At 35.4% G+C, this 25,828-nt stretch overlaps 1 protein-coding gene across 2 annotated transcripts in view; it reads right to left on the bottom strand.

Annotated features, from left to right (window-relative positions):
• Positions 1 to 25,177, bottom strand: part of LOC105834937 (polypeptide N-acetylgalactosaminyltransferase 2) — a 161,804-nt gene extending 136,627 nt beyond the window's left edge. The window contains exon 1 of one of the 2 annotated variants that reach the window (XM_012677795.3): positions 24,832 to 25,177. In XM_012677795.3, the coding sequence (XP_012533249.1) occupies positions 24,832 to 24,918 (87 nt within the window). In that variant the 5' untranslated portion in view covers positions 24,919 to 25,177. The remainder of the gene's footprint in view (positions 1 to 24,831) is intronic. The other variant, XM_012677796.3, reaches the window with a different exon arrangement.
• Between the last annotated feature and the right edge of the window lie 651 nt (positions 25,178 to 25,828).

The following is a 25,828-nucleotide window of genomic DNA, read 5'->3' as shown; positions in this document are numbered from 1 at the left end:
TCATGTAATTAAACAGTGATACCGTACAATTATTCACACAATCGTTAGCACAATATTGCCAGTAGTATACTTTTTATTTAAACTACTCGATCGGAAAAGTCATCGGTACTTTTGTCGCGCGTTATGCTTTTGTATGTGTGCATTCAAAAGATCTTCCTGGACGCCCTTTTTATTCCGCGCAATCTTACGGGTTCAATAGGCAAGTGGAACGAGCTGTCTTCAATTTCTTGAAATTCAAGAATCTCGAACAAATGCGAGCACACGTAGCAACCGTAGAGAATTCTAAATAAAGGTAGCACAGACGTTGCATCAGACCATCGTATCGCGTTGGAGATCGAGATAGTACCAGCTCTTTCCTCTTCTAGAGAGATTCTAGTAAAAGGCACGCTTGTATCTATCGCAGATCAAAAAAGAACATCTAGGATGGATTTAAGCTTCACGTCTTGAATAAGCAAGCGCAGTGAAAAGGTCCAATCTTATAAGCTTTGTATAACTTTTTTACCATATATACAAGTTTAAAAGATTGCTTCGACGTACCGACCAGCGTGATTTTATTTCACATTTAATTCTATAAATCTGTCATTACAATAAGTAAAATTCGATTTGTCGGAATGTAAATTTGTGACTAGCATGTAGGTTTCTTATAATACTCCAAGAAGCGGGAATAAGGTCGGAGACTTTCCTGCGCATTCATTTCTCTTAATCTTACAGCGGCGTTAATGGAATTCCATCGTGAATATTATTCGATCGTCCGCTATTTTTTTCTCGTGAGGAAGTTAATACGGTGCAATCAGGCAAATAATCTTCACTTTCTATCAATCTCCTTATTTAGAACACCTAGATAGAGCGCCGATGATTTTAATGGCTATCGCACCGCTCGTTCCCATTCCGCTTCGATTGCTCCCAATTGAATTTCACGCAAGTGAATGCCGTATCATCGTTCGTAGCCAGATCTCTCGTTTCACGTTTATGCATGCTGCATAAGTTGTGTGCGCATATACGCGCGCGCGTGTGTCTGTGTGTGTGTGTGAGTCTCGCACGACACGCGCGTGCGGAACCCGGGTGTTTCTCCTGACAAACCGTCGTGACCGTGAAGTGGGTCGTCCGCGACCCTGAACCGGAACCGAGAACGAAAGTGATGTCCCGTCGACTCAAATCTTAAGCTCGTTCCACGCTGTCACACTGCTATCGCGTCGCAATGCCGTAGTTGCGCAATCACGATCGCGAAAGCACGCGGATAGAATATTCATAGCTATTCTGTATAAAAGCTATACACAAAACAAAGAGAGAGAAAGAGAGAGAGAGAGAGAGAGAGAGAGAGAGAGAGAGAAAGCGAACCACACACCTATACAACTCGAAAAGCCCCACGTCAAAACGATATCTTTTTTTAACAGTTTGATTAGCTGTTTGGTCAACTGTTATATCTACAAAACAATCTTGATAAAAAAACATGAGATTGTCGATTTTTAGTGCCCATGCAATGTAAATGTCATATAAAATATTGAAGCTTAAAAGAGTTAAATTTTTTGTAAAGACTTCTTATGCTTTAGAGAGAAATTTCAATAGGAGTTAACAGTTATAATGAATGACTGTTTAGGATCACAAAAAAGAAAGATTGCTATTGAGGAATTCATATCTAATGACGAAACTATAATCGGCATATTAAAACAAGTTTATAAATTTACGAGGAAAGTTAAAATCGTGCATAATTTATATTCTATTTGATGTCGTAAAATATATCTGTCTAGGATCTAACGGTTAAAATCCATATCGTGTCTGCAGTTTTAAATATGCAGAACCGAGACATCCAGGAATTCGCTATAACAGCAGTCATTTCCATCAGTAGCAACAAAAGTGATTAGATGATTAGAACGTTAAAGTTGAATAATTTAGCATCAATCAATCTGAATGCGTACCGAATCGAAGAAAGTGCCGTAAATACATTAAGGAAAGAGTAGAAACCGCGCATAATATGATCATCGTCGTTATAGCGTACTCTCATAAAATCATTCTGGTACATTTCCTTTGCACTGCAAAGGAAAGTAAATCGTCGTGTGAAATGCAAAGCTACAGGCTTCTTCATTAGACTGAGAGTCACCGTAATTTATAAAAACTCACATAAAAGTAGAAATTGTGAGAGATGTATCCTTCCTAGCTAATATTTGCCAATAAAACAATTAACACTTTATCTAATTGCCTAATCAATGTTGGCTTTCGCTAGAAGAATCTATTTGTAAAGAATTTCAATAGCCAACGTTTGCGAAACAGTTGTAAACAAGTTTTAATACATATTTTCTTCGATTTAAAGAAACAAGTTTATATTATTTTATTAGTTTTGCAGAAGATTATTATTACAGATTATTATTACTAGATTATTATTATTACTATTACTATTACTGAAAATATTATTATTACTATTATAGAGATGATTATACCAGCAAGTTTTATATCGTCAAATCGTAAAAAGTTTATAGAAAAAATGCAAATCTGACGGTATCAAACAATGAATATGTAACATACAAACTAGCATCTTAAATATCTGCCCTTACACAGATTTGAGAGTTTATATTCACAATCTTAGTATCTTCTTATAAAAGTACATTTAAATAGAATACATAAAAATTATTAATATATATTTTAACTTTAAATTCATAAAATAATCATAATTCGTCCTAATATAAGTCTCAAGTTATATTTTCTATTTTAAAACAAAATGACTAATAATACAAGCGCGCGGTAAAATTTATAAAAGTTAGAGAAGATAAATTATAACTCCTTTTTATATTTTTGGAAGAGAGAAAAAGATCTGGGGAAGCCCTCCACAAAAATGACGGTAAGAAAGCAAATCGTCGTCGAGTAAAATGTGAAACTATGCGACTCCCTTATGCTTCGTTGTGACGAATTTCACGGTAAATAAAGTACCGCAGCGGAGAGTAGTATAAAATAAAGAATAAGAAAAGAGATCTTGCAACGAGAGTAATATAAGATATAGGACGAGCACAGAGTAAAATTTATAAAAGATTATCTTCTAATCAGTAAAATTTCTATTTCAATTAATCAAAATTAAAATATTAAGATTTACATAAAGCCATTATCTCTTTCCTTTTCAATCAAATCATAAATATATACATAAGGTTAAATTAATTTCTAATATCATTGATAAACACAATTATATTAAAATTATGATTAAGATTTCATTAAAATAATAAATTACTATTTTATTCTGGTTCTCAATTTTCATAAATCAGGAATCATTAATTAAATGATCATACCAAATCATATCTTTATAAAAATATAAACAACTTCATAAAATAACATTGATTATTCTTTGATAATGATCAAGTATTTGCCTATTAAATTTAAATATTAAATGTGATAAATAATATTCGTAGCAGCACGAAAACAACAAGAAAAAAGACAGATGGATAAAATATCTGTCACGATTACGATAAAATTCAACTTAAATAAACTCAGTGATGCGTATAATTAAGAGCAGCAGCCGCTACCTCTTCGAAAATGTACGTCTCAGCGTACTTTCTGACACACCAGTTTCCGGAGAAATCGCTCGAAAAAAACGTGATGGTGGGTAAAGAGAAAGAGCAAGATCCGACAGAGATTGGCTGCTTGCACTTGGAGCTCATACATCTTACTCGTAGCGAGATTCCGCCTTCTTTTCCGGCACCGCTAACGCTAACTCGGGAAGAAGAAATAGGAGAGGAGAGAAGAGAGAGAGAGAGAGAGAGAGAGAGAGAGAGAGAGAGAGAGAGAGAGAGAGAGAGAGAGAGAGAGAGAGAGAGAGAGAGAAAGAGTTATACATATATCTCCCTCTCCTCGCAGATATCCCACCGAAAATTAATTGCATGTTGCGCGGAACGTAATTAGTAATTTTGTTCTAATTAGGGGAAATTACTCCCGGGAGTGCATAGAGGAAGGAGCTCTCGTAGTTATTTATGCACACAACGAGTTGTGGACCGTACGAATGTGAAATAGAAGATTCGCTGTAATTAGTTTTCAATGCGAAAGTTAAATCTCGCAAATAAAGAGAACTATATTAAAACAATCATTATTACAAGTATGATAGATACACCGTGGTATCATATATAGAAGTACCAGGCAATAATTGGATAATAATTATCAATAAAAAGGAAATTCTTGTAACCAGTTATGTAGTACGTAAAACTTGCTATTTTAATAATTAAATGATTCCATTACGATTTCATAAATCGATTCGGAAACTCAAACAGAAATTAAATTAGCACATTATCAAAAGTATGATAAATTTGTAAATCGTCTTACATAAAAGTTAAATAAATTGTATTAACCGCATACATAATACAACTTGGTTATCTGACGCCCTTATAATGGCGCCTGATTTTCTTACTTTGTACAAAGAAAATGTCAGATTTGACACCATTTTTCTGCATATTTACGAGAGAACAGTGACCTAATGTTTCTAGCACGACTTTAGATAAAAAGACACCCCGCCGCTCGCTATGATTTATAGGACGTGGATGACGCTTGTAAAGCGGCCATTGTTAGATCCTTTTTACAACGACAGCTCCCCGCGCAATTGTTCCAGCACGAAGGGTGCATACTATTTTGAGCGTAGCCTGTCAACGACCGAAAATCGGCGAGAAGAGTAGAAGGGGTGTTGATAAATTATCAGTACAAATGTGTGCGTCGCGTTCATGGCCATATAAAGACGCATTACTTCTCGATTCACGTTACTAATTAAAGAGCCTGTTTGCCTACGAGCCTGGGTAACAATGTGTGAACAATAATGTAATCTAAATCTATGTTCCACTATATAATGTATAAAATAGTCTATAATTATATAATACTTTAAAAAATTATAAAAGAATCTAATTATAAAAGAGACATTAAAGTCAAAATAAAATTATGCGTTAAAAAAATGTTTATAAGTGCAATACCGCGAATACAATACCGTGATACTCATCATTGCATAATCTTTCTTAATTAGTTTCCTTTATCTCTCCTTCCAAACATATAACGATTTATAGATTTAATATTCGCAGATCCAATTTTCTCCAGATCCAATAAGCGAGATACTATATTTAATCAAGACTAATGTAATATCTAGCAAATTAATGTTACATTCTCTTGCAATATCAAAGTATAATCTGCTGATATTCGATAAACGTTGTATATATTTAAAAATATCGTAATCAGGTTCTATTAACTCGTGAAAGGAAACAGGTTGCAAGGCAAGGGTAATCCGATAAGGAAGAAGAAAAAGTCCCGCACTCTTTCGGCATTGTTATGGTTTAATTAAACAAACTGTAGCAGAAATACCGGTGATAAATACTTTCGGCTTTGTTCTTTAATCTGTGCGTATGAATCTCAAATGTCTTCAGCTTGTTCTGACAAATGCACACAAAACTGCGTCAGCATATACACGATACCGCATGGAAAAAAACGTAATAAGATCGTGCGCTAAATAGCTAAAAACGGAAAGTGCATTTGCAAGAAGCATCGATGGTGATCGCGTTGAATTTTAACCAGATCGCTAAACAGACATTCAGTCCGGTGGCCAATTCAAACTTTTGTATTTTATTCTGGACGATCGCCCGAAATACCTCAGGAGAAATACCGTCGTGTCACTAGTGCAGAAAAAAATAGACGAAAAAGGGAAATTGAGTCGCAACGACAATATAGCTACTCGGAAAGCGGACATTACTCTACGATGACAAAAACATCGATCAGCCAATTTTTCCGATGATATCGTTGCGTATAAGCCCTGGTCCGGGCTAAAGCAAAAGCTTTTTTTCCTCTTTTTAGAGACGCGCGTGCGCATTACACTGATGCACGTTTCGCGAATGCATATACAAAACGTGGCCGCGTATGAAGCGACACACACACACACACACACAAACATACATATACATATATATATATATATATATATAATATATATAGAGCGTTGGCTTAACAAAAGCTGGCGCGATAAATCTCTTGGTTACGAGGGGAGTTAAAAATTAACCCGCTTGATGCTACGCGGCACCGCCCATTGCGTCTCGACTATTTGTCATGATCTACGGTTTATTGTCCAAAAGGAATTTCCGAGCAAAGAAACTACGCGACGGGGTGTGCATAAACTCGCGCGGGACACACGCAAAGGTTCCGTCGCGGAATTTTCAAAAATCACGTTAGTGAATGACAATAACCGGATTTCGATTAAATGTGTATTTCAACGTGCAGACATGTATCTCAAACGATGAATGCTCATTTACTGTAATAATTGCCTCTTACATCCCTCGCAACAATATATTTTTTATGTGTTCCTAATATAACAATTGAGGCACAATGGTTTGAGTGCCAAAGTGGGCTTTGTAAGAGGCCCACGTCCGATGTCATTATTATTATTAATATAACAATTCCTAATATATTTCTCATTACACAGTTGCAAGCTGCAAGTCTGCGGGGCGTGCAACTCTCGAATGTTTCATGGTGGTTTTCGTAACTTGCGTGAGAAAGAAAAAAGTCGGTTGATTTTAAAAAGTTTCTCAAGATTCTAAGAATAAATGTGCACTTTTAAAAATATCTTTCATTTATCCGAAAAATATCGCGCCTCTTTTGGGCTTGCACTTCACCACTTTTCAGAGACAAGCGAGCCATATATCAAAACTACCATCCTCAACCATCACTAGCTTTTTAAAGCTTTTTTTTTTATTTCACCGAGCAAGCACCGTGAAAAGCTGTGCGTTAAAAATAATAAACGAGAATCTACCACACATACGCATACACACGCACACAGAAGTGGTGCCCGTCGCGACGTCTCAGAGCGCCCCTTCTCGAGATCTCTCTAGACCAGAAACACTCCAAGCTCCTGGATCTTTTTTTTTAACAAGGAGGACTCCCTCGATTCGCAATTACTCGGGAACGGCTCATAAAATTTGGAATTCCTTTTTTTCCGAACACTGCCAAAGAGATAGAGAGAGAGGATGCTATTTAATCGTGATTAACGCACGCGAGAGGGATGAAATAAAATTAAAACGAATAAATACTGCGCACCGCAGTAATTCGGTACGTTTCCAGGGGTAGCTGATATACAAACACACTGCAGCGCGGCGGTATCTTCCGCCTCAACCCTTTTCGAGTTTTATCTGGTCTACCCTTCTCATTCCACTTTGCACAACGTCTTCTGTCTCGACCTCGCTACTATTTCTTCCGTTTTGCAGCCTGAAACCCACGTGCATGCACGATAGAAAATCCATGGCGAAAATCCGCAAGACGAGTTGCGATTGCGTAGAGAGACGTCGGTCGACCGAAATATTTTACCAAACAAAATATTTTTTCGGGCAATATCGCGTTAACTGCACGAGTGCCGAATGGTAGAGTTGGGATAACAGCAAAAGCCATTACGCATTCGTGTGGTTAAAAGGAGAAAAAAAAACACGCACGTTGTACGATGTCATACAGTGGTTTCAGAACGTACACTCATTAGACTGCGGTAACGCAAGTGATTTTAAATAGAGGGAAAACACCGTAAGCATTAGTAGCATTAAAAAATTTTTATATTTTTTTATCAAAGCCTTCGTGACGCGATTTTCGTAATTCCTTCTTTTTCTCATCCTCTAAATCAATTTTATAATTATTAATTTATTTAAAAAATATATTTGTGCAAATATTTTTAATAAGTTAAATGTCATGAATCTCGTTAAAATCTTCTACGTGACGCGATTGTCACATTCTTTTGATATTGCAATCACGATGAAAAGAATAAATAAATGAAAAATACAAATGGACAACACAGTGAAATTTTCCCTTACATATCCGAGTGTTACGGCTACGTGTTACGGCTATATCTGATGACAGAAGTATACTAGATATTTGTATGACACAAGAGTGAAAAATATTTTTGACGATGGAAAATCGACGGGTTGAAAGCACGACAAGTTTCTTCGTTCACAAAAAGCGTATATACACATGCAAGCCATAAAATCCAAGCACATAATACCCTTAACAAAAAAATAAAACAAACCCGTGAAACATTGCGTGAATATAATCCTATAAAAACTGAGACTTGTGCGTATGAAATAAAAATTAATAAAGTACTTTTATCTTCTATTTTACATTTATTATTTTGATATTACAAAATTAATTCCTCCAACCAATGTAATCGCCAAAACTTTTATTTACTTTTATTAATCCTTAATATAATTATTAATTTTATTATAATTACCTACAAATAAATTACCTACAAATAAGAAATGTCAAACTTTCTACTTTACATCATGTTTGGGACAATAAAATATAAATTGCAACCAACTGCAATTTTCTGCGTAAATCACGTGAATCAAACTCGCTTTCGCATGGGGAGAAAAAATGAGAAAAGCAGATGATGCGGGTAGCCATGCTGTTCGTGTCTGTGAATGCAACCGGCTCATTACGCAGCATGTTTACGCGTGTGTTTTAACACTATAATATAATCGCCGAGCAGCGAATCTCCCATGGGAGACCGAGAAAACACCGTAGGGCAAATCTCGTCCGCATGGCCGGACCAATTACGCTGAAACGTTGCCACAATGCTACGCTACGAAATGTACACCCACGAATATCATGCCCAGAATTATGGCAGGTATTAAGAGCATTAGGAAGCTATTGTCGCGTGGGCGTGCAACGTGCCGTACCAAATGCCCGTGTAATTGTTCACCGTCGAATGATCAGGGATCGTCGAAGCTAGCTTGGAACTTAACCACGTTCGGGTATAGGTATACATTTCATGTTACGACACGAGCATCAAATTCTGCTTACAGTTGACAACAAACAAGATTCATATATTTGTGATAATGAAAGTTACAATAAGATGAGAACGTTAGTTATGTATAATAAAATTCTGGGAATTGTATTTTTCACAAGCAGAGATAATTGAAGCGCATAAATTCCGCATTATTATATTAAATTTCAATGTTGAAACTGCATATTTTACGGTCGCGCATACCAATTAAAATAAATTCTACGCGAGTTATATTTCATATTTATATTTCGTACTATTCGTTATTAAAGCTGGATAAATGAAAGTGGAAGAAGATATTAAACTCTTAACTTTATTCCCTTCTCCAAGAAAATATTAATATATGACTGTACTTTCAATTTGACTTGTAATTTAATTCGCAGTATTCATTGCCCCCCAGTGCTGAATTTTTTCTTACGTTTTTCATTTAATTACAGGTCTTACATCGGAACGGCCGGTGTTAAGCCGATCATCGTAATACCGAAAAGGGTACTTCAACGATGAAAGGATGTATGGCAAAAGCCGATGAAAGTTTAGAACAGTATTTCCTCCTCCCCGTATCAGTCATGGTCCCTTGAAAATTTCATTTTGGTACCAATCACGACAAATCGGCTTTACATTTATGCTAGAAAGAACACTAATATATATTCCGGTGCCATCGGTATTTGGACGAACGGAAAAACCTCGTTCTTTGCAAATAACATTTTTTCAAGATAATAAGCCGCTTAACTGGGTAACGTTATCACAATGATAATATCTGCATAAACGTTATCTGTATAAAATTATTTAATAAATCAGAATAGAAAAGTAAATGAACAAAATGCAGATAAAAAGTTTAAAAAAAATATTAATTAGTAAAAGATAATTTTAAGAATCCATGTCTTGGAAAATATATGAAGATAATTCTTTTATTGTTCCTAATTTTTTTTTGTAACGTACTGATTTCGAACTACAGCATATTGCGCACACGCGAGATGAAAATCTCCTTTAAGAACACGTGCTATGTTATAAATGGAGAGCCGCCGGAAGGAAGGGCGTTTGCAGCGAGTAAAATAGTTTAGTTATGCGAAGGAGAGCTCGGTGAGTACCGTGCAGCGAAAAGAATTGAGAAAAAATATATTTGCCTCGGCGAGAACTCGCGAGACGATGCAGAATTCTGAAGAGTGAGCAAAGAAACAGTTCGCAAAGCAAATGAGTTACTTAACGAAGGCTCGAAACTTCTTAAGAGTCACAAAAATATTCAGAAAGAAGGCGTTAATGGACACCATTTCTACATTGCAGAAGCATTTTCTCTTGAAAATCTAAGCATCTCCATACTCGTGCAATCATAAATAAACATTATTATGTAATCAGAGCTCAATTGATTTTTTCGCAATTCAAATTAGAACAATCTTATTGCGCGATTCTATCTATTTAAGAAAAAAAAGATGTCTCTCTCTCTCTCTCTCTCTCTCTCTCTCTCTCTCTCTCTCTCTCCTATAAAATTTAATTTTCTTATGTAAAATTATCAAAAATATTCAAATTAATTCACCTTATATTGCATAAGGCGTAATTATTTTACGTTGCAATATTCCTTATACATCAATTACGACATTAAAATCAAATTCTTTTTACTCCTTCAATGGAGAGTAAGTTCAGGCAACTTTAAGAGAAAATATCAGGCTATAATAGATCGAGAAGAAATAAATAAGTATATAACGCGAAAGTATATAACGCATATCACGCATTAAAAATTATTAAGGTGCTCATATGGGCTCCTTAAAGAATTTGTTCTAATATGGGACCAATTTCGCGTCAGCAGACAATGTGCGGCAGCTGGCAGAAAGAAGAAAAGTTCAATTAAAATGTTCGTCGGGACGCACGTTTTGCTTTAATTAGTCCAGATTTCTCTTAGTCCTGCGAAGAATACTAAAGCGGCTGTAACCCCCTTTGTCTGGTGACCTAATAAAACCCTTGACACATTTATCCCCGAGAATGTCCTTTACATGAAAATCAGTCGTTACTTCACGCTTTCACGCGCTTGATGTAGATTTGTCTGAAATAAATCTATAAAACATATGACTTTCCGACAAATATTAAAGAACATATCAGTTAAACACTAACAAACATACTTATTCAGGAGCAACTCTTCGATTTTATAACAAATTTATTCTTTCTTAGAAGCAAACCTCCAATATTTTTTACAATTTCTAATTATTTTAATAGTAATTTTCGCTATTTTTATTTCAGTAATAATGAAAATGCAAAACTCTTTCAAATCACTTTCAGTCTGTTACACAAAAATATTTTATATGCCATCATGCAATATACGATTAGTTTCTCCAACAATGAAATGTTTTCGCGTCTAAACTTATTTTCCAAAAATGCAAGTTAAAGAAGAACAAATATCTTTCTAACCTAGTTTTCTTTGTGCATCAGTGACTATTTATACGACAATAAAACATATAAAAATAATTGGCACGGATTCTATAAAGCACAAAAATAAGAAATATTATTTATCGTCTGATAACTCAATTGAAACTTTCTAGATATTTTAACGTGTATTTCGAGAAATAAAAGTAAATAAATTTTGCCTAGAGATACAGAACTGACAGTTGTATAATCAAATTTATCGAAAAATTGTTCAAGCATAAAATAGATGCAAAGTGAAAAGTGTTGTATGAAATTGTTTGCGTATCCGAGAAGAAAATTTCCGTCATAAAGTTCGTCAACATTCGTTAGCTACTCGATGAGAAAAGCAAATAAACTTTGCAACACTTTCTTTTGCTTTACTCGTCTTTTATGATACCCTTGCTTGATGGAAAAAAAAGACTCGAAGGTTCTCCTCTTTTATAAAGGCTTCTTCCCTCCCTCGTTTCAGTAATATCATTTACAAACAGTAAACAGTGCTGAATGACGGATCAAAAATAAGATCTGAGAACTACAGCGTCTTCAATTCTCAAAATAGCTTCGGAAAACGTTGGAAAACGTAAAATAAGCATTATTTATCAGTCTCACTATCGAAAAACGTACAATATTTCGTGGGTAAACAATTAAAAAAAAAAAAATTACTTAAAAGTATTTATTCCATAAATAATCTTCATTCCTTTTCTATCGAAAGAAACAACTTGTCTACGAACTAATATTTCAAAAGAGCATTATATGTCCTTAGAGGCATTATAGTATGCATGATATTATAATATACATGATGAACATTTCGGAAGATAATTTAGTATGGTGTTTAATATGAGAGTTGCGTTCAAGCGGTTTATCGCGATATAGCCTATTTTATAGGCTAACGCGATAGGGAAGGATGATGGCGTTGAAACGGATGAAGTGCAGAGTGACATTTCGGAAATTAACGATTTCTAGTTGCTGACAAAGCCGGATTTATGGACCGAGTCTGTGATGCGCATAGGGTATCGAATCGGCCGCTTTAATGAACCCCCGAGCAATTCTCCATCTAACCCTCATGTCGTGTACATTATACGTACATTTCAGCCCCAGGACTCTCAGTTCTGATACCGATTTCTGACAAGCAGGCGCACGAATGCAATTTCGATTCGAGTGCATCTCTGTGGATTATGACAATTTTTGCATTTTATTGCACATATAAGACATATTTCTTCAAAACTATACCTGTTAAAATTCTTACTATAATATTATCACTCTCGATTACTCAAACACAAGCATTGTACGGTGAAACGCTGTTATATTTTGTAACAAATAAAAAAAAAGCAAAAGAAAGTGCGCGATACCAAATATAACCAAATAATACAATGAAATGTTCGCATTAAGTTTCGCGAATCTGAAGTCTCAAATATGTGGTGTAATTCATATTGATATAAACAATAATATCAATCAAATTTATTTTCCAGAAAAACATTTCTGATCCTGGCAAAAGTGACGTAATTCTACGTTGTCCGAAATTGTAATCTTATATTTGAAAACAGCTTTTTAAACCTCTATTTTGCTATTTTCCCTTAAAATATAAAAAATCTTTTGTTACTTGTAACTATATACGCGATGTACCGTATGGTATTTTCGAAAAAAAAACAATGTCAAAAATGTGAACAACAAAATATATACGTAAAAATAAAATTGGAAATAATGCGAATTGTAAAAGAAGAGAATAACAAAGTTACGGCAAATAATGTTATAAGAAAAATAATAAATATTTCCACATACGCATAATTTTATGAAATATTATACATAAAATACATATTTCAAAAGTTAATATAATTAAATATTTCTCAAGTCTCTATAGACGAGATTTCCTTCAGACTTCCGTTACTGAAACTGTATGCGCAAACGTCGACTCCCCAACGTCCACCAGTTTCGCACAAAGTCGTGCAATTTCCGGTTACTTAGCCAGACCGTATGTTTTCGGGATGGAGTGCTGTGGAAAAAGGATCACGCGGACGAACAAATTCACGTACCTATATATACGCATTCTGCATCACTTTATAGAACAGCGTGGAAATTTCTGCCGCTTGATGCGGGAGAAAGAGAGAGAGAGAGAGAGAGAGAGAGAGAGAGAGAACGACGCGCCCGTACGGACCGATGCATGCATATGCAGATTTGCGGCGGTTCGAGGACCGCCTTGTTACCGCCGACCGACCAACGGACCGGACTGGTGCAAAGGCCGTAGGAGAATCCCGCATGCCGGTTATAGACATTAACTAAATATTTGCACGGGTCGCAGACAGAGAACCGCTGCGCGAGAACGTCTGGGATTAACCTCGGGCGATGGTACGTTAACACGATGCGGGAGGAAGGAGATTGCTTGTGCGCAAGATGCACAGAGAACGAGATGGACGACAAGGGAACCTACTGAGAGGATGACAAGCCGACCGGAAAAGCAGAGAAACGATTCGAAATTCAAGGATAAAATGCTAATCGTGCACGATTGCACGTCTGCGGCACAATCTAGGCTGCAATTAATGTAAAAGGAAAAACAAGGAGATATGAGATAGCCGTTTTTATAAACTTCTTTTAAAAGACTATTTAATAAGCCTCTCTAATAATAAATAAGTAGGCTAAATAAGTAGAGAATAAAAACTGAGACGTTATGAGAATAAGTACACAAATAATATTAAAAAATTACAAAAAATAATTATTATATAAATATACTTTGTTATATATTTATAATTGCTTCGCCGTTACTCGATAGGTATCCCTCCCAGGATTTCCTCTTCTCACGTTTCTTCATTTCTCGTTCGTTAAACTTGCATAACGTTGACTAGCGAAAATACGTTAATTATGTATCTATCGCACGTATTAATTACTAAAATACTATGATTGCATGGTGCTTTGTACACGACCTTAATTGCAACTCCAGGCATTAATTGCAACGCGCACTTTTTATTACGTCACGAAGATCAACATGAAAAACATACGATCGCGGAAAGTTACGATATGATACCTCCGACGTAAATTAACGTATCTCAAACGGTAAAGAAAATTCAAAAATCGAATGGTCAATTTCACGTACCATTTCCGACGTCAAGCATCCTTCTTGATCTAAAAATATTGAGTTACATTAAAATTGCATTTAGAGCAGCGGAGAAATTAAAGTGTGATGCGAAATAATCTTATCCAAGTTATAATTATTTTCGTAAATATCATGAAACAATAATATATCGAATATTTTCATCCGCTATCACTCCGATTCTCACTTTATCTGATTAAATCGTGCGAAATAATTTTCGATAAATAACCATCGCTCAACACGCTTACGTAACATTAATAGTGGGAGTTAATTAATTATACAAGCTAATAATCGTTAATTGTTTATTGGAAATAGTCGCGATCGCGTCTCGAATGATAATGCGAAACCATATGGAGGGACTCGAGGGAATGTATGAAGAAAATTTTATGTCGAAAATTACTGTGCTAAGAAGTAAGCGCAAACCAAAAGGAAAAAAAATATATAAATTTTTAGTATATTTTTCACCAAATTGCCATAGTATTTACTTCTAATTGGTACCATTTACTTCTAATTCATTGTAATTTCTTCTTATGCCATGGTCCGTGACTACTATATGTATAGGTAATTGTCAGCTCAAATCTCATCGCATGTATAATAACGCGGCGATCTTGCGATTACATGACGTTATGCGATGTTTTCTAGAAAAAAAACCAATTAAGAGCGTTGTATATAATGTTCTCAAAATATTTAACGTAATACGAGATAATTATACGCCGAATAATTTACATCTCGCCTTTCAAATCAATTATTAATAAATGGTCGCCTAGGTCCATATACTATACGACCTTTTACCAGGCCGGCGATTCCATATATCATCCCACGCTCTTGATCTGAAAATATTGAGCGCATTATATTCATACCCAACAAAGAAATTAAAATATGATACGAAATATTCAAGCGATGTTATTTCTCGTAAATATCAATGAAATAATAGTATACAACTCTCGTCTGTTGGTTACAGCTTCCACTTTAACTAATTAAATCGTACGAAATAACTTTCAATAAATAACCATCACTCGACACGCTTTTACGAAACGTTATTCGTGGAAGTCAATTAATTTTGCGACTTAATGATTGTTAACTGTTTATTGGAAAATTATTGCGTAATAAATTTAAAATTTTTTTTCGAGATAAAACAATCAATCAGTTATTCAAATTTTTATTAAAAGAAGAAATAATTAGTGTAACAATTGAAATTTGGCATCAATAATTAATTTAGTATCAGCTAATATACTCAATATTTAAGTTTGTAAAATTAGTAACGAAGTAATACGTTTTAAGTTACGAAAATCGATAGTAAATGATCGATAAGCGTGTAAGCGTAATTATTAAACGTTCGAGAACAAACTTCATTATCAACTAACAATCGTTTATTTTCAAGCAACTTAAATTATAAAATATACACATTATATTATACTGTAAAACATTCTATGTATAAAACATAACAATTTAATTTTGTTTTTATATTGTTTAAATATAAAATTGTTTTTTATATCTCCAGTACTTTCTTTAGATATTTTATCTACGACAATTTATGAATACACAAGTGATCAAAGTAATGATGGAATCGAAACAATCTCTAATAACAGGGCATATTGATAACTCCATTGATAACGAACCCGTTCATTAAAGTATCACCAAACGCTGGTTAACTGCAATCTTGTTATCTGTCGTTGACGCGATCGTGACAGATCAATCGAAAGGCTACTAAACGTGGAAGCGAATTTAAACCAGCCAGGCGATATCGGTTGGCCATTGACTAAATAATACAAACGACAGTACATTTGCCAGAGTTGAAACGATGTACGTGTAATGTGCAAATGATTAATCATGTGACACTGTGCTTATTAAAGTGACAAAAATGTGATAAATGCATATCATTATAATCTCTGATGTTTAAATTAAGAAATTAAATAATAAGATATATTTTTCACTTTTCATTAAAGCAATATGAAATCTTCCGTTGCCAGCATTTTCAAGGGAGTAATGCCCGAAAAGCCCTTCTTTCCCTCTGATTGGAAGAGAATATCCGGATAAGGTTTAAAAATTCCCAGAAAATCTCGGGATTTCACGATTTAATCCACCACGCGGCTCGTTTTATTTTATTTATTCGTTTTTTTTTTTTTTACTTTTTTGACAACCAACCATAGACCGTGTCATTCCACCGGGTGGGAATATCTGGCATGCCCGATATCGCGACGCTATGCGAATGATGCGGATGCACGTGCGTGTCGTAAGACACACGTGCACGCATACCAGCAACGCATGGTGTCGACCGCGCTCATGCGAATCAGGTCACTGGAATGGCACCCGTTTCAAACCGGTCTTCAAGAGTAAATCACCCTTATTTTACGCATACGCGGGCACACACGCGATTGAAGCAACCATTGTGCCTGCGGAGCAAGGACTTACAAATTATTATCGACCGTGCGACTTTACGTAGCATCGGCGACTCGAACAGGTTCGGTTGAACGAGTTCGTGGCCTAAATGCTCGTTACCGAATATCGCGTGAACACACAGGTCGCGTTCTTCTTTCTTATTTTTATAAAAATTTATTACAAATAGTCGAATCATACATAATCTATATACAATAGCAATAAATTCAGAAAATGCCCGAAAATTTCTGATCAGGAGATTAAATTTATCAGATTCAGATTTTTTGATGAAATTAATTTAACCTAAACTTTATCTCTAAATTTTCCACTTTGGAACATTTATAATGCGTCGATTTTCGAGCAACGGAAATCACCGATGTCGATATCCATTCCATCGCGTCTGTATCATTGTCATTGCATTTCGCCGACGCGTTTTGCTCATTGCAAACTCCGATATCTTTGTACACGTGAATATGACGTGCAGTTCGCCACGTGTGTTCACGAGTTGCGCATTTCTGTCTCATAAATAAGATACATTCCCACTGAAAGCTTCGTTGATAATCGCTCTGCATATATATGTTTTCATAGAACGCGCATTGCTATTTGTTATAATAAAAAGTATACACGCAATGCGTAAAACAATTTCTTTCATCTAACAATTTCATGTCATTTCTCTCCCGATTTTTTGCTATCTCTGCGATCAATAAATTAAGACAGAAAATGTTCTGTTATAGAATGAAACATTCATAAAATTGATTTAATAACTTTTGTAAGAAAAAATATAAAAACTTTATTTAAATTTAAATAAATTTCGAAACTGATTGTTTATTTAAATAGTTAAAAATTAATATTCAACAATTCGTTAATTATAAATAACTAGAAATGTTAAACATTGATTTTCAGCATTGTATTATAAATTTATTTATTAATATGTGGAAAATTATTATCAATAAATTATATAAATCTATTAATAAGGAGATATAATAATCTATCTTGCTCTCGCTTAAAAAAAGTGGAGTAAAACACAAATTATAATCTGCACATTTCCAATATTGGCTATTCGGAAGCCAATTACTGAATATCAATTTGTTGTATACACGATAATAAATAATATGACTAAAAAAACCAGGCTATTGCCCGATGTCATGAATAAATAGCACGAATAAATACTAATTAACTGAAATCTATACAAAACACCGATAAAACCGATAAATGAGCTTGTCTGATTGGTTGCGGTAAAATTTGTCAATTACCGTTTAATCTGACATGCAACGTTATTTTATACATATTTCATATAGCTAAACTGCTAGAAAATACATGCAATGCAATAAAATTGGAAAAAAATTATTGCATTAATTTACTCGTAAATAATCATTAATATAAGACTGTGATGTATAATACACAATTAAAATTAAAAACCGTTCATTAGGTTCCTTTCTCGATTGTAATTAATTTTTACTCATATCTTTAAAAAAATTATAAAATTCATAGATTCGTGCAGCAAAATTTCAAATATAAAATTCTACAACATTTTTTTAATTTTTTTTACTGAATTTTTTTACTGAAATATTTTAACGAAGATAAAAATATAATGTAATCGCAAACTAATAAGAACAAATTCTTTCCATTTTAAATAATCTTTTTATCCTTCGCTGCACGTGTTAGGTGAGATATAGATCAGATATTATGTGTCAGAATGTAACACTGATAATTGGACAAATCACATTACTCGTATGCTCTACATTTACTCATCGCGATAATTAACGTCTCCTGTCGAGACGGTAATGTAATATGGCGGATGTAGCATGCAACGCGAACAAAGCGTGAGAACTTGTGCGAGGTACGTCTTCTCGATTTACAGGCTACGAAGGAAAGCGATAGTAATATCATTAGCCTTGCAATTTGTTTATCAGCGTTGTTTCCTCTCAATTTTATATACTACACGTTTTCAATAAAAGTGAATATAACTGGTTTTGTAATACAAATAATAGTGCTTTCTTTTTGTGCAAGTTTTCAGAGACGCACGACCAAATATTCTGCATATAGCATTGAAATTATATAGCCTAGCCAAAGAAACGATAATGTTTCAAACTTCCATTCTTTTTGCGAAGTAAAAAGAACTATTTGCATGCAAGAAGATCGAAGGGGGAAAAAGTGCCGCGTTATGACCTTCGTGACGAACTTATTCGAGAATGTACCATTTGGTTCAAGTACCGCAATGCATTTCGTCGAAGTGACGATGATTCGATCGTTCCTTTATGCCGCACCTTAGACATAAAGCGGTGCCAACCTCACCTGCTAGAAGCTCTTTCCTTTAATGCATCAATTTTATTTCATGCAAGAACGAAATATAACTTTGAAATATGCGTTAAATTGAATTAATGCATATTCCTAAATAATTCAACTACATTTCTTTATATGTTACGATATATAAAAATATAGTATAAATTAAAATTCGTAAATAATTTTCGTACGAAATAACATAAATCAAATTTAAAATAAAATAACAATTAGAATAAAATACAAATGTCAATGGAAAATCGATATGCCCGAAGAGTTACGCGTAAGATAAAAAAAAAAAGTACGGTCGATAGGAATGCACGATCAGTTCAACTCGGCCTCTCAACACAAGATGATCAACAACGTCGAGCCGTAATTTGGCTTGAACACAGCTGTGTTTCACGGATTAAAGCACAGTTTCGCGACAATGTGTAAAACGGACGTTTCGGAATGGCACTCTCACTTGAGTGCAACGCTCGCCATGCGAGCAGCAACGCGTGACACTAGAAACAACGATGATTTAATCAACTCCGCTACGAAACCAGCACTCGGCTTCGATTGCGGCTGCCGTGCTTAACGACCGAATCGTTTCCTGCAGGTTAACGCGATTAGTCCGCCCCATTAGCGCGTTCGCGTTTAAGCGCCGCGTCGCGTCGGCGATTACCGGGCGAGTCAGGTCAGTCTCCCTTCTCCCCTCCCCTCCCCGCTTTCTCTTTCTCACACCAAACATAGTCTTTGGAATCTACCCTTCTTACAAGATCCTTGATTTTAACGGCTAAAAAATCGGTTCTCAACCGAGGCAAGATGACAACCGTGAAGCGACTTCACTCGGTGAATTTTACTGCCCCGTACGATAAGTTGCGCGCAAAGACACGGATTCCACCGTCGCCGATTTCCGCGGTAAATGGCGGTGGCGAAATTTATAGCGTTCTAGAATAGTCACTTTAAGCGACGAGATTTCGACGATTCTGCGGTTTCGCCCCGGCGAACAGGAGATCGTACGAATAGCGCGCGATATGATTTGACTGTCTTAATTCATTTAATTTCAACAATAGCGTTTATTTAAAAAAAAAGGCCGGCAAATGCTTAGCAGATAAAGCCGATAGTATGTCGGTATGCTCTGTGTAATTGCGGTACTTAAGAAGATCGCGCTTTCGCTACGTATTGTTAATTATTCAATTGTATCGATTCGCTTCATCGCAACGTGATCAGCGGCGATTAATGGAGAGTCGGAAGCATCACGATTTGCGGACAAGCAAACGGACTTTAGGAAATGTAAATGTTCGGTGATGTAAAGCCTGCAGCTGCAAAAAGTAAAAGCCATAGTAACATCGGCCGCTCGCTGGCGAATGTCTCCGAAACTTCTTGACATGCTGCATGCGATCGTGCAATGCTACGCGAAGTAAATCACGATTTCACCGGTATAGCATCACGTACACGGTGCATTTGTCTAAACGCGCCCGTTAGGTTGTAGACTACGGTCAATGCGTAAATGTGTGCCGCGTAATGTTGTGATTGATACGCGACTCCAATGATAACGCTTAGCAGAAAGGTCAACAAGTTCACCAAACATCGGGGTTTGCCACTTGAACACATGATCGAATTCAATTCAAATGTTAATTGCGGCAGTAATTGTCTAACTGTCCATTAGAAAGGAGTAAATCGTCTTGTTACTTGAAATCTAGTCAAGAAATAATATTAAAAAATAATTTAAAAATTGTTCAACACTACGATAAAATTTATAAAAAGACAGAATATATGATAATGTTCAAACAAAAATAATATTAAGTGATCGTACATCCGTATCATAAATTTCAACTGAATAAGTTATTTATTTAGAAAAAAATACATTTATTATGTATAAATAAAATAGCAAAATTAAAATAAATAAATCCAAATTCGATTCGTGTTAACAGAGATTCTCAAAATTCAATAAACTTACGAATTCTTTGGAATCTAAGAGCTATCATATAATAAATGTGTTTTTCTTACAGTCATAATTGCGCAAAGGCCGCGAAGAAGAACAGTAAAGAAACGTCAGTGGGAACAATGAAACCGGTCGGCAATTCTAAGATAGTATTATTCAGCGAATAATAATATTGTTTAGTAAGTGATAGTATTGTTCAGCAAGACGCTCCGAGTTGGAACGAAACAGAGCAATTCTCAGGAAAAACAAAATCCGAGACTTACAATGCCTCGATCGATCTTCCGTGGTTTTTTAACAACAAACAGCCCTGCACCATTCGTTCATATTATCTGCGTTATTCGCGTTTTATTCTTCTCACCTAAGCTTTTCGCATCTAAGACAAATGGATACAGCTATGCTAAAATCTGACTGATGTCAATTTCCCGAAAGATCGAATAAATTTACATTGTTTGCTTGGCAAAAAATAAGCAGGTAATTCTCATAAAATTTGATTCATTCTTTTTATTATAATATTAAAATCATTCCACGAATAAATAAAGGGAAATAATTGTATCTAGCTTGGTCTCTATTCACCACGGGCTGAAAGTACATACGTTGCAAGTCGCAACGTACTCGAAACAGAATAGCTTGATGTTTACGATTAAATGCATTTACCTCGACGCGTATCACGAACAGCTCGGACATTATGCCAGCTGCCGCACTGCGTGCATGCTTGTGTATGGTGTGGCTGTCTTGACGTGTCATGAATGAAACAGCCATACGCTCTTGTGATTACCTATTTTTCGCGTAGTCGATTAAATTCTAAAAATTAAACTTATTGTCGCATTTATTTTTTGCGCTTTCGAATTTCATAAATTCGGACATCATTTGCCGAGAAAATTAAGGTTTGTGGGGTTGAGTTTTTTTTATAGGTATAACCAAGTTTGCTGACTAGGAAAAGGGCTACTAGATCGCATGTGGCGTTCAAGATAATGACGATAAATAAGTGCTCGTAAGATTTTATGATTTATTTGATGGCTTGCAGGAGCCAAACACAGCAGGATAATATCAAAAGCTGCACGTGGGGACGCTCAAGTTTATTCAGGCGAGATGACGAACGTATATGTCAATCACTGAACCGTGTCGTAGGATAAATGGTTGTTCACGTTAATATGATTTTGTTACGAACAAACATCTGTCGCCACCGCTACTGAAAAAGGATCTCTCGATCCTCGGGGTGATCGACCGCGGTGTTGGCCGATGTACAAGTAAAATACCACAGTCCAGAAATAGCTTTGATAATGCATGCCAAATTTTAGGGAGCACACTTGGCATTCAAAATATTCCTGTTAATAAATTAATTTAAATATAGATTCTCAACTATTCGTGTATAGAAGACGTACGTTTGCATATTGTCTCATTTCGATGATTATTTATGTCGCAACTATTTTCTTTTCTCTTTGTTTAACGAGTAATGCGAGAGAAATCTGGAAGAGCTTACAGAGCCCAACGTAATCGTTCCGTTCATGTTCCTGAAATTTAGAAGGACGCAAATCTGGAGAGACGACGTGTTCTCTTATGGATTAAGTAATTTAGAGCAACTTCTCATAATTACGTAACTCGCTGGTGCAAATTGAGGTATAACTTCGCATACTTAATTGTAGCTCTAATCTATTCTAATCTAATCTAAGTCGCTCTCGCACAATTTCGAGTTATGGACGGGAGAACGGCTTGTAAATTAGCGCGTATAAATTTTATTATATGACCGACACAATATTAATTTTTCGTACGACGAATCCAGTTTTAGTTAACAAATCGCGAATTATGCATTGGTGTAATAATTATAATTTATTTTCTAATCCATACCTAATGATATATTTAATATCGTGAAACAAAGATATTTATGTACACGTTAAAGTTACAATACGAAAAATTATTTCACCCTATTGTAATAAATAGATGTAATAAATACGCGTTATAATAATGATTTAATAAACATCTCGTTATGGATGATATTATAGACATTAAATTAGCGTGCAGAATTTTAGTCGGATGTTTAATTTACGATTCATCTACTACACATATCGGTCCTTGTACCAAAACTTAACGCAAGCTGTAGATTGCTGCAGGAACTTCGCGGTATTTCGAGTTTATCCAGTGAAGTATCCGCGTTTTTTACGATAGCACAAGCGTGTGCAACTGCTCGCGTCGCACGCGAGACTAATAATCAATCGAAACGGATACCGTGGCAGAGTCCGCCGCACTCCATCATTATTCACATCACATTAAGCATTTATTATGTTTAACGTTACATTTACCTCGGGGGTTCGTCCGCTTCCCGAATTCAATGTAACATGTATGATCAAGTGAATGCATCACTTGATCATACATATGTGACATTAGAATCGTGGCCGCGCATTTATGTTAAACAATGGTTCTGTCGCAACAAACTTCAAAGTTGCTAAATCTTCCTTTAATACACTATCTCTTTGCTGTTTTTTGCTTGTTTTTTATCCAGCATATTGTTAGTTATTATATTAAATTTATATTCAACATTACATAATAAATCAAAAGGGGGCACATGAAGATTTTACCTAAACTGTTCATCGTGATCTTCAAAATAATTACTCAACATAAAGAGCTTCATTTTCCAAGTGCGTTATCCAGTATATATTTTGAGATACGAGATTCGGCAACATAAAGGTTATAAATGTGGACCTAATAGTCAAAGGATATAGAAAAATTCTAACTGCATTAAGATTCACGGGTCGCGATGTAATTCGAGTATCGACAAGACACGAAACGTCGGAGGAACGGAGATAATCGATCTTTTTTTCCCTTCCTTTGTATACTACGTAATATTATTCCACGCGAAACGCATGGAAGTTGATATCGTAATGCAAGCACGGGGTCGACATATGTCGCTTGGGATTTAGAGTACAGTGAAGCTTATTTTCATATAAATAAGAATACACGCGTAGAACGTTGGAGAAATATTTTTTTAAGAAAGAAGTTCATTCAATTATTATAATACGTGGCAGCGTAATGTAGCAATGTGCAATTACACAGTTGAAAAAATTCATGTTAAATTTAACCCATATTGCATGTCCCAAACAGAAATTTTTCTGTTAATTTCACATATTAAGCATATGTTAAATAACAGCATAAATATTATGTTATATTTAACATAAAAATAAATGTAAATTTTATAATTTGACATTCTTCTCTTCGATATATTGTTTCGTATTAAAAGTAGAATGATAAATCTGAATAAGTGTTGCAGAAATCATTCTTGTTTATATGAAAATAGTACAATGTAAAAACTGCAAGCATAGGCAATTGTGCTTTCTCAGTGAGCACATTATATTTAATTAAAAATCTGAGAGATGAAAATTCCAAAAGCATAAATAGAGACCAGAATGGTTAAAAAAAATTACGTGCAAACCGCACGAAAAATTTAATGAAAATATACGCGTTTTAATGTAATAACGTATATATAATTACATTTTTATTTCGCAAATTTCAGCCCATTTTCCTTTTTATTGTACTCTTCATAGATTCGATCACAGAATGCTACACGAAATTAAAGTATGTCAAAGTATTTATTAATAAAGTATTCGTATGTGACTGAGAAAACTCGACAAGCAAAATTATGAAATAAAACACACATCATGTATGATATGTGTAGACAATCTGTCTTCGCGCTACTTAAACATTCGAATTTGTATTCGTCACGTGACTCGTGACGTATCATGGCAGCAGCATTTCTCGTGCCGCGCTATCGAAATTTCACGCTTTGATCGCGATATTCTAAAAGGGACACTTTTACTGCTCTTCTCTGATTACATGCGCGTTTAGCGACACATGAAACGACGGAAACACACAAAACGCAAACGACAGACCACATAATAGGTTCCGAAGTGGCGTGAGAAAAGCGTCGTTCGTGCACCGCGGAACAGCGGAACGTTACACGGCGTGATTATTCGATAATCACGCTCATCCGGAAATTTCCGTCGCTCCGATCAGCTGATAGCGATTTCTTACCTTGCTATCCCTGGTGTGGTAATAGTAAACAAAGGCGAACATCCACGCGCATGACAGGAGCAATGCGATCTTGACATTCCGCCGCATGACTGCCTCCGGCTCGCACTTGTTTGGCGTTCCACGTCCGGCCGACCGATGCCCGATGACACGTCTCCCTAACCGCAAACCGCGTACCTCCTCTCTCTCACGAAACAGAGCACGCACACCCGCGACCGAGAACGCGGTGCAACGCCACGGAACACCACTAACGTACGCGTACCGGCAGCTGAAGCCATACTGCTGAGGCTGACCGAATGCCGCAACGGCCGCGGTGCGCTCGACGATGGCGGGCGGGCCGGGCGAGTTCTTGCTTTAGCGTCGCCACCTGTTGGCGGCGCACCGAACTCGATTACGCCCACGCAATAAAAGGGCGCCAGATTTTGGAGATATGATCGCGAGATTGGGAGAAAACGATAAAGCTCAATTTTTTCCCTCCCTCCCTCTACGAGGATTCCAATGAAATTTTGTTATCTTTCCGTGTGAAAACAATCACACGTGCTTTAAAATAAAAATATGGCAAAAATGCTTCTAAAATAAGAGAATATTTCTTAGCGTAAAGTATGTTGGCATGTATGTAATTGAATAATTAAAAGAGATTGAAGATCAATACTATGATAAAATTTTAAAGCAGCCTAAATAAAAATTGTACAACCTTCCTGTATTTTTTTCAGAATATATATATTATATATTATATAGATTAGCTTATAAATTCATACGTATTTATTTCTTTTCTATTTTTTGTTAAGCAAATATATTAAAATTATTTTCTAAGCTAAAGCAAAAATAAGAATAAAGAAAATTAAAATTGAAATAGAAGATTCGTTTTTTTATATAATCTCTAAATAAATTGCGCACCGTTTTCTGGCATTTTGTTAAGCAATTAATATGTTTGATAAAATAAAATAAATCTTTGCAATCTTTTGTTAAGTAATTAATATGTTTGATAAAATAAAATAAA

This window comes from Monomorium pharaonis, chromosome 8 (genome assembly GCF_013373865.1).
Source record: "Monomorium pharaonis isolate MP-MQ-018 chromosome 8, ASM1337386v2, whole genome shotgun sequence".
NCBI classification, from domain to species: domain Eukaryota; kingdom Metazoa; phylum Arthropoda; class Insecta; order Hymenoptera; family Formicidae; genus Monomorium; species Monomorium pharaonis.
This window is presented reverse-complemented; position numbering and strand designations above follow the sequence as displayed.